At 44.7% G+C, this 11,201-nt stretch overlaps 1 protein-coding gene across 1 annotated transcript in view; it reads right to left on the reverse strand.

Annotated features, from left to right (window-relative positions):
* Window positions 1-10,441, reverse strand: part of adam12a (ADAM metallopeptidase domain 12a) — a gene marked incomplete at its 3' end in the record, with an annotated part of 211,479 nt that extends 201,038 nt beyond the window's left edge. The window contains exon 1 of the mRNA XM_080455765.1: window positions 10,266-10,441. Coding sequence (XP_080311891.1) covers window positions 10,266-10,389 — 124 coding nt within the window. The 5' untranslated portion in view covers window positions 10,390-10,441. The remainder of the gene's footprint in view (window positions 1-10,265) is intronic.
* Window positions 10,442-11,201: the final 760 nt, after the last annotated feature.

The following is an 11,201-nucleotide window of genomic DNA, read 5'->3' on the forward strand; positions in this document are numbered from 1 at the left end:
CAGCATGTAATTATTCTATGGGAAATGGATGGTCCTGCCACAAAAATTCCCTCTTGGCTCCGCGGGAAGCGAGGGGGGTTGGGGTGGGGGGGGTCAATGCCCGTCCGAGAACCGGTGTCGTTCTGCTCGTTATTATGGCAGGTATAACACGTCCCTGCCCCTCTCTCTCCCGCTATAACCCCCTCACACACACACACACACGCACACGCACACGCACACGCACACGCACACACACACACACACACACACACACCACACACACCACACACACACACACACACACACACACACACCCTTTGCCCACAAAGCCCCGCTGCCTGCCTTGCCTGGCGAGGTGCCCGTGAAGCCTGGCAAACAAAAGGTCAGGAGTCTGAGAGAGGAGCTCTCTGGAGCGGCGCTGTGCGAAACAAGCCTGTTAATACAGTGTACCGTCCCCGACGATGGGTTTCATTTACAGGGCTCTGTAACTCCCCCCCCCCTCCCTCCCTCTGTCATGGGAAGCACATGTCTGGCACCGACTCAAAGTGGAAAGCCTCCAGCTTCCACCAAGAGAAGAAAGGGGGGTTTTTGGGGTGGGGGGGGGGGGGGGGTTGCCATCAGCTCACGATCATTTCTTTATTTGTCTATGTACCATACACAGCTGTGTTTGCGTCTTGCGGTTGGCGGCTGGGGGGGGGGGGGGGGGGCACGTCATCATCATCGCCTCCTCGGCCCCCAGACAGTGCCTTTCTGATAAAGGTCAAAGTCTGGGTCCAAAATGTTGGGTTTTCTTAACCCATTAAGACCTGAAGCCGATTCTACATGTATCCTAAATCTCAACAGTTTCTGAAAAACGTATGTTTCTATATCAGTGGTGTTCAATCTTTTTCATGTCAAGGACCCCCAAAATTATATGTATTTGGCCGAGGACCCCCATCAAAATATTTTGTTCCAGGGACCCCCCAGAAGCCAAAGATTTGAGTTACAAATGTTCACTTTAAAAATATATATATTCAAAGATTTGCACAAATTTTCACGATTTTTCAAAAATAGCAGATCTACAAGCTCGTAGCGCGGCACTCGGTGCCGCGCTATGAGCTTGTATATCTGCTATTTTTGAATAGCCTAAAGTGTAAAATAATGCTTTTTAGCTCAAATCTAAAAATGACACCAGTTCCAGGTCTTAATGGGTTAAGGGTTTCTGATGAATCAGAGAGCCCTATACGGATGAGGCAGACTCAGAGCGCTGTCGTGACGTAAAACGTTGTCGTGACGTCAAGTGTTGTGTTGGGGCGAAAATAGCTTTATTTACACACTCATTGGCTACTTTGGAAACAATGTTTAACCCATTAAGACCGGGAACGCATCCGTGTCATTTTTAGATTTCTTTGGGCTATTAAAAAAATAGCAGATCTACAAGATCGTAGCTACGAGCTTGTAGATCTGCTATTTTTGAAAAATCGTAAACCTTTGTGCAAATCTTTGAATATATATATATTTTTTTAAAAGCGAACGTTTGCAACTCAAATCTTTGCTTCTGGGGGGGGGGGTCCCTGGAACAAAATATTTTGAGATGGGGGTCCGTGGCCAAATACATATCATTTTGGGGGGGCCCCTTGACATGAAAAAGTTGTGAGCACCTCTGATATAGAAACATAAGTATTTTCATAAAACTGTTAGGATTTAGAAGACATTTTGTAGAATCGGTCTCAGGCCTTAATGGGTTAAGATTTATAGAATTTTCTCCTATTAATGACATACCCCAAAATATGCACGACAAACAACAAAACGGTTGTTATCTGTGACACCGAGTTGACCGTTTTAAAGAGAACTGATAGTTTGAAAACACAAAAACGTCTCTCTCTCCATAACCCTCTCTTATGGGCAAAATCCTGCGCATGGTCAAGGATGTTGTTCTACTTGACATTCTGGCATCTGTGCGCAGCTAACTATTTGATGTGCTGGTCTGACTGCTGCGCTGTGCCTCACTTAAAAATACATCACAGGCTGGCTTCTCTCTAGCATAAATCAGACAGCGTGAGTGGCAGTAGCCACTTTCACATCATTGCACAAACTAGATGCATAAATTATCCCACTCCACCTGAAAGGGGATGTTTTTTCCGTACTGTATAATTTCAACTTCAAAATGCATAATGAACGCAAAAATAAAATGAACTGCGGGGAATGTCATCCTCGTGTCATCAAATCACGGCTAAATATTGAAACTAAATTAACTCAGCCCACCATTTCTTGACAGCATATGTCATTGCCGTTCTGGAGAAGTGATCTGAAGTTAATATGAAAAGCCATGAAACCCCTTTGTCTCGCATATAGATGTATCAGAGATCTCTGCCTACCAATATGCCTAGTGAGTGACATCAAAAATTCAATGTCAGGGGCTATAGAACAAGCGGAGAAAACGGCCGCTAACAAACCTACGCCTATTGAAAACCAATCATGGTACCGTACCAGCCAACCTCCCTTAAAGGAAGCTCTCCACCGCACCGATTTAGTCCCGACTCGGTGGCGACCAGACGATGAGAAACCGAGCATGTTCAGTCTTTGGGCCGAATGGTAGAGCCGTGTGGTAGAGGGGGAGAGAGGGGGGGGGGGGGGGGGCAAAGGTTTGTCCGAGCTGGCTTCGGTGTTGCCAGAGTCGGTGAGTGAAACAAGCGACCAGGTCTAAGCCCAAAAGAAGCAACCAGTTTCACCACTTTCAAAAATAATCTTGAAAGCAAGCCCAAATAAGTAACTACACTTCAGAAACAAGCCCTGCCTGGCCAGCCGGCCAGCCTGCCAGCTCTAACGCATTAGCAAAACAATGAGCACATCGGCCGACTACTTACACTGAACTAAATGCTAACTTTTGCCAACAGACTAACAGTCTGTTGCAGTCTGAAGTAGTCTGTTTGGTGGAGAGTCACCTTAAGTCTTTGCGTTGGTTCTGCAAAGTGGTTATTTTTTTGAATCCCCTGAATTATTTTCCACCCAAGTTCAAGCCCCTTACATTGAATTTAGATGTCACCAGACAGAGTAGTACTGCCTGGAGAGATCTCTGCCCAGAGATCTCTGCAATACATCTGGCTATGTGAGACCGAAGTCCCCAGAAAACCCCAGAAAACCCCCTCGCCCCAAACCACGGTTCAAATCTCCCGCCCCCCCCCAGCCCACCTCACTCATCATCAACACACCTCATCTCGCTGTTCTCCTCTCCAGCTTGGTTCATGATGTATTGAGCGTGTAAGCTTCTGTGAAAGCTGTAAAAGCTTCATTTGATTTGACCGCCATTGTACATTGTCTCTCGCTCTCTCTTGACGATTCTTGTTGTTCCGGACATGGACAGCATGAGAGCCAGGAGGACACTGAGGGCAGAGGAGAGAGGGGGAAGGACGAGCAACACAAAGGACGGTCCCCGGGGCGGGGAATCGAACCAGGGATGTCGCAACCACAATGGAGTCAACGTGCTATCCTGAAAGACTGCCTACCCCCCCCCCCCCCCCCATTGTTCTTACCTTGAGCTAAACGGTTAATGTAAGAACGGTGTAATAAATAAGTGAATGAGAATGTTCTATATAAGGCAGTGGTTTTCACCTTTTTTCATGCCAGGGACCCTAAATTGATATACATTTGGCCGCGGACCCCCCATCTGAAAATGTTTTGTGCCAGGGACCCCCAGAAGCAGAGATTTTAGTTAAAATGTTCGCTTAAAAAAAATGTGTGTATTCAAAGATTTGCACAAATTTTCAAGATTTTTCAAAAATAGCAGATATACAAGCTCATAGCGCGGCACTCGGTGCCGCGCTATGAGCTTGTATATCTGCTATTTTTTAATAGCCAAAGCTAAGTGGTTAAAATGGTTGTGACGATATGTTAACTAATTTTGCTGGGGACCCCCTGGAACCCAAGGACCACTGGTTGAGAACCACTGTTATAAGGCAAACTCTTTATCTTGTCAAACATGAATATGTTTGCCAATTGTTTGAATATGCCAATTCAAAACAACACATTGAACCACTTAAGTCCTGTTTTATACTTTAGGGCTATTTGTGACATGCTGTGAGCTTGTAGATTGGCTTATTTCTGGATGTTTTTGAAAAAAGATACTTAGATGCCCAAAATAGGTGGTCTAGATCATGGGGTCTTCAACAGGGGGTCCGGGACCCCCTAGGGGATCCTCAGAGTTAATACAGGGGGGTCCGCCAAATATTTGTGTGATTTTTTTTTACATTAACCACTTTACATTAACCACATTAACCCTAGCATCCCTTTTCTGAGGAGAACTTTAGCCAAAAATAGCAGATCAATTTTATACAATATAGAGGGGGTCCCTGCTTCATCTCTCTCTCAGCTAGGGGGTCCTTGGCCTGAAAACATTGAAGACCCCTGGTCTAGATCATTTTTCACAATACAATATCCTCTTTATAATAATTTTTGACAAACCTACAGTAACTCGATGTGTCTAATGAACAAAATCTATTGTGCCTCGCCCGACTTTGTGCTGTCGAGAGACACGGCACACTAACTGACCTGAATGCTAGGTTTGCGTCCCGCCAAGAAAATTGCAGAGGTGAAACGTTGATATGGTGGAACATGATCTAACCCAGATAGATTTGACACTAACCCATTAAGACCGGGAACGCATATCTGCGTAACCACTTTAACCATTATTTTATACTTTGGGCTATTCAAAAATAGCAGATATACAAGCTCTTGTAGATCTGCTATATATATTTTTTTTTAAAGCGTGAAAATGTGTGCAAATCTTTGAATATCTATTTTTCTTTTTAAGTGAACATCTTTAACTCAAATCTTTGCTTCTGGAGGATTCTACAAATGTCTTCTAAATCAAAAATAAATAAACGTTGCTAATCAGTGGTTCTCACACTTTTTCTTGTCAAGGACCACCCAAAATTATATGTATTTGGCCACGGACCCCCATCTCAAAATATTTTGTTTTAGGGCCCCCCCAAAAGAGTTAAAAGTGTATATATTCAAAGATTTGCACACATTTTCACGACTTTCTTTTCAAAAATAGCAGATCTACAAGCTCATAGCGACTGCGAGGCACAGAGTGCTTGTATATCTGCTATTTTTGAATGGCCAAAGAAATCTAATCTAATCTAAGTGACACAGATGCGTTCCTGGTCTTAATGGGCTAAAGTGTAGAGAGAGGCTGAGCCAACTGGACTCTCTGACCAGACAACAGACAGAGACAGAGAGAGAGAGAAAGAGAGAGACAGAGAGACAGAGAGACAGAGAGACAGAGAGAGAGAGAGAGAGAGAGAGAGAGAGAGAGAGAGAGAGAAGACTCAGAAGGGAGGGCCCTGCTGGGTCTGAACTCTGACCCAGTCTGGGGTGTGAAAGTCCGATGAGAAAGCCCAGAGTAAGAGTTAGGTTTCAGTCAGCCTGTTAAAAACGTCTTGCTATAGGAGGTCAAATGAGTCCAGTGCTGCTCTGTGTGCGAAAAGCTTGATGCAACGCACATATAGCGTCCAAAAACACGCCAGCAGCAGGCGAGCTAAATTTTCCTCCTTCTCCTCATATCAAATAATCCCATTGTGGAATTGCAAACCGCTCTCCAGTACAATCTGCCTCGATATCCTTACAACTTTCTCTTGGCCCTGGCTCTCGTGTATCAATCATCAAACCCCGGGTTTTCTCAGATATCCGTTTTAGCAGCTCGTCTGCGAAGAGCTGAAGAATCCATTCTGCCCTAAACTGATCTTAAACGCCTCTGACCCCTCCAAAAGGGGGGGGGGGGGGGTCGCGTCATGGAGATACCATCTCTCTTGTGGGAGGACGCATACGTGTTGACGGAAGGAATGCTCGTCGACGGTCCAAAAATATATTCACAGCTCAACTTTCATTTGTTTGAGCGTGCATCAAGCAGAGGGTCTCGCTCATATGGCGCTTGCGAAGCAAGGGAGGGGAGGGGAGGGGAGGGGAGGGGAGGGGAGAGGGGGAGAGCCCCGTGTGTTGGCTGTGTGAGGCAGCACAGCTGGCTGGTAAATACAGCCTGACACTAATAGTGTGTCAGCCATCGGAGAAAATCATTCACACAAGCAGATCCCCGCCTAGTGGGCCTTACAGGAGGACAGGAGCATAGCATAGAGGAGACGGGGGAGAACGAAACCGACAAGAGAAGCTCAAGGAAAAAGGGGGCCCCATTAACCCATTAAGACCGGGAACACATCTGTGTCATTTTTTTATTTCTTTGGGCTATTCAAAAATAGCAGATCTACAAGCTCATAGCGCGGCACCGAGTGCCGCGCTATGAGCTTGTAGATCTGCTATTTCATTGAAAAATCTACATTTTTTTTGCAAATCTTTGAATATATATATACATTTTTAAAAATATTTTTTTTAACTCCAATATTTGCTTCTGGGGGTCCCTGGAACAAATTATTTTGTTCCAGGGACCAAATACACATAATTTTGGGGTTCCTTGTCATGGAAAAAGTTGATATAGCAACATACTGTTAGGATTTTGATTTATTTTTAGATATATTTGGCCGCGGACCCCCCATCTCAAAATATTTAGTTCCAGGGACCCCCAGAAGCAAAGATTTGAGTTAAAATGTTTGCTTTAAAAGAATATATATACTCAAATATTTTCACATATTTTCAAGATTTTTTTTTCAAAAATAGCAGATCTACAAGCTCATAGCGCGGCACTTGGTGCCGCGCTATGAGCTTGTAGATCTGCTATTTTTGAATAGCCCAAAGACATCTAAAAATGACACAGATGCGTTCCCGGTCTAAAAGGGTTAAAAATGTATGCAAACATGACATCGCATGCAGCCCCCGCTCCTCTGTCTTCTCTTCTTTTGCAACCGTGAATTCCTGACAGCACATCAACGCTGGGAAAAAAGAGGAGAAAGGAGAGACACAGAGAGAGAGAGAGAGAGAGAGCAGTGACTGAGCGAGCGGAGGCTTATAAAGGGAACACTAATGATTTCCACTCATTTCACATTAACGTGAAGTCAGGCGCCACGCTGTGTCTCACAGCGCATGCATGGCTTGAACGTAGGCTAGCCTAGCGCCCCGTCTCCGCGGAGCATTTATAAGCACCTGTTCGCACCGCTCCCCCCTTCCCCGAAGGGCATCGTTCCCAATCAGTCCGAAAGACCCCCAACCTGGTAAACACTTCCTGCCAGCCAGCGCTGTTCTACATCGCTCTGACTTCCCCACACACACACACACACACACACACACACAAGACCTGACAACGCCTGGAAGGGCGAGTCAGAGGCCGTGTCAAGAAGCATCCTCGTTTCATCAATCATGATGAAACGATGATGAATAGACGAGCTTCTTCCTCTGCCTTCAATCACCATTTCTGACACATTCCACATTATGCTGGGAATTAATTGCCCGGGTCCCCGCGGTGAGGTGACAGCCAGCAGTGTGTTTTGAAGTTTAACCATTTACATAAGCCTTTACTTCCTTCCTCGTAAGACAAACCAGCGGAAAATAAAATAGCTGATCAACAAGTTCACAATGTGTCACATCAACACTGTCTCACCCCCAAAAGGCATATTGGGACTTATTGGGACAAATGCGACCAAACTTCAAACTGTGAAGGGGGGAGGGCAAATAAGGAAAATGTTGACTTTTGGGGAATATGAGTTACGATTCTGTCCCTGTCGGGACATAAGTCGAACGGGGCTGAGTCGGCTCAAGTGGACTTCGCAACGTTCGGCGCGGCGACAGCCAGAGGCCCTGGTTGTCACAGGTTCGATTCCAGGCCAGGGTCTGAGAACTGGACTTCCACATTCCTGGAGTGCGGAAGTGCCCGGGAAGTCACCGTTTGACTGGAAGGGTATACCCCCTTCAAGTCACCATTTGACATTTGATCAATAAGTCACAATATGACTTTTGAACAGCGTTGGTCACGTCACGACCCGTTGTAAATTGTAGATCAGCTTCTTTTTTGTCCTACTGTCTACACCAAAGCTGATCACCACAGTGATCCATGAGGGGCTGCTTATAACCTAGTGTGCTAAACATTCATGAGTGTCTGTTGTCATCATGTCTGGGAGGGGGGCTCATTTCCTGCCACATAAATGTATATAGCCGAGTAAAGCCCCCCTACACACACACACACACACACACACACACACACACACACACACACACACACACACACACACACACACACACACACACACACACACACACACACACACACACACACACAACACACACACACACACACACACACACACACACACACACACCCTATTGTCATCAAAATAATGACAGTTCTACTACATCTGTCACTCACAAAATGACATATATAGCTTTGATCTACACTCTATCAATTATGTTTCCAAAATGACAAGCCACTATGTGGTTTTATCGCATGAATTGTCACAGTATGTGGCTGTAAGAGACCAGCCCTGGCTGCCTGGCATTGAGAAAATCAATCATTAAAACAATAATGAACTTGGACCGACACATTGAACCAGTCAACCGCTCTAACAGCTTCCACTAAATCGACTGGTTTTCAACCAGTGGTCCGGGGACCACCGGTGGTCCTCGAGGGGGTACCAGGGGGTCCTCAGCGACATAATCATTTTAACCACTTAGCTATGGCTATTCAAAAATAGCAGATCTACAAGCTCATAGCGCGGCACCGAGTGCCGCGCTATGAGCTTGTAGATCTGCTATTTTTGAAAAATCTTGAAAATGTGTGCATATCTTTGAATACATATATTTTTTTAAAGCGAACATTTTAACTAAAATCTCTGCTTCTGGGGGTCCCTGGCAAAAAAACATTTTCAGATGGGGGTCCGCGGGCTAATACATATCAATTTAGGGGTCCTTGGCATGAAAAAGGTTGAAAACCACTGCACTAAATTGACAAAGAAAGTTTCTTGTACCAACATCATACAACCACGTCCTTTCCACACAGACACAGCATATATAGGGCCACTGGTTCACAAACTTTTTAGCTCAAGAATCAGATGTTTGCCCAGGACTCAAACTAGTGAAAATAGCAGATCCACAACGCCTTGCACTGCAAGGCGTTGTGAGCTTGTAGATCGGCTTTTTTTTGGCAAAGAGGTTAGGTGTAGGGAAAAAAAAGAGCAGATCAAGTATAGAGTGAAAGGTCAAGTTTACAAAGTATTGAGGGTTTAAGTGGTTACATTTCTCTGAAAATACACATTAACATGAATCCAACAGACACTGATGATAGTGCTGTCAAACAGGTCGAATCTGCAACACAATATTATACAATAGTGGGGGTCCCTGCTTTATCTCTCTCTCTCTCTCTCTCTCTCGCTCTCTCTCTCTCTCTCTCTCTCTCTCTCTCTCTCTCTCTCTCTCTCTCTCATATCTAAGGGGTCCTTGTCCTATGTTATGATGGATCTGGACCGTATGGTGCGCTAACGAGCTGCTTTCGAGGCACAACTTGAAGGAATGAGAGAGAGAGAGAGAGGAGGGAGGGAGCGATGGATGAAGAATGCACTGTCTGTCTGTCTGTCTGTCTGTCTGTCTGTCTGTCTGTCTGTCTGTCTGTGCATGCATGTCTTTATTAATTCCGATGAGACTGAGAATAGAACAGATTTCAACAGAATCAAATGGAACAGACACAAGGGCGCACGCAAAAAAAAATACACCTGCATACTAGGAGGCTGTACCTGATTGTAGGATACTAGCCTTGGATCAAGACTAAGCGATTAGTAGAAGGATATCATACCAAGGTGTTTTTCTTTTTAAAGTCAAATGAAGATTGCAACAAATGTAGCCAATTCGTTCACGACACCAGTGCAAACGACTGACTGATTAAAACGAACAGAGGGAGAGAGAGAGAGAGAGAGAGAGAGAGAGAGAGAGAGAGAGAGAGAGAGAGAGAGAGAGAGAGAGAGAGAGAGAGAATCCATCCATGTAGCCTATCGGTCGGACTATCAAGATGGTAGAGCTCAAGACTATCATATATGGATTTTATGGATTTTACATTTGCATATATCATAGATACGTGAGAGATCAGTCAAAGTCAGACTCGATCAAATAATACATCTATGATAGTCTTTCACCAAGGCTAGAATCCATGTTAAACTCTTGAATGATTGATTTTGATTGAATATGTATTAACAGTTTGCCCAAAAAAAATATGGCTTGTTTCCATTGGGGTCCATGCATGTGTATTCAATTCATTGAAACATTTAAAAGGATTAAACCCAAGAAAGCACTAATATAGCTTGTTTACATTGGGGTCCATTCATGTGTGTGTTGTTGCAATTCATCGAAACATTTAACGACAAAAGATGAATAATTACCATGATGGGAGGGTTTGGAGCGCGCAGTCCGCGCGTCGGAAGACGCACAGAAGACGCACATTATGGCGATGAGCTGAAGCGCTGTCAGACACGTAAACTTGAGGACCCAGCGCCGGCTGATCATGGTGATGAACCGGCGATCCGGTGGAGACGGATCCCCCTCTTCTCTCCCTCTCTCTCTCTCTCTCTCTCAGTCTCTCCACTCCAACGCTATATAGCTCTCTCTCTCTCTCTCAGTCTCACGGCAGCTCTGCCATGATATAGTTACATACAGCTCAACAGCTGATGAAGACCCCCAAATGACTCCCTGAAATATGATCAAGTACTATGAGAGAGAGAGAGCCGTTAGTCTCTCTAACGGTTAGACAATCCACAAGCAGAGCCGTCCGTTACATTCAAACTCCCATTCAGTGCTATGTTTCAGAGAAACTCGTCTGTCGTCTAGTCTGGCGTGTAAAAAAAGTGAAGTTAAAAGCAGTTAAATGAAATAAAAAAAATATTGGCTGTGTTGTGTATGCCTATACTCGCACACTGACTACAGTACAAAGACATCAATTCCAGAGCAATTATACTGGCGAGAGAGAAGTGTTGTCTTATGAGTGTGGAGGACCATGTGCTTCTTTCGTAGGAGCGTTCACTCCTCCCCCAGGTCCTAGAGTGAGACAGCTTAGCTGCTTTGGTCCATTGCGTTAGAAGAACTCAGTGGTTTTCAACCCTTTTCATATCAAGGTCCATTATTTATTCGGCATTTGTATATATTATATACAATTATATAATATATATATATTGATGTGGTACATCTCTCTCGAGAGTTAAATATCTATAAAGGGTCCATTTGGTTACCAACTCTCCATCATTTAGCTGGGGACCACCTGGACTCCCCTAAAGGACCACTGGTTGAGAACCACTGCGTTAGAAGGAGTTCTTCTTTAACGC

Source organism: Gymnoscopelus braueri (assembly GCF_963280865.1).
Source record: "Gymnoscopelus braueri genome assembly, chromosome: 17".
Taxonomy (NCBI): domain Eukaryota; kingdom Metazoa; phylum Chordata; class Actinopteri; order Myctophiformes; family Myctophidae; genus Gymnoscopelus; species Gymnoscopelus braueri.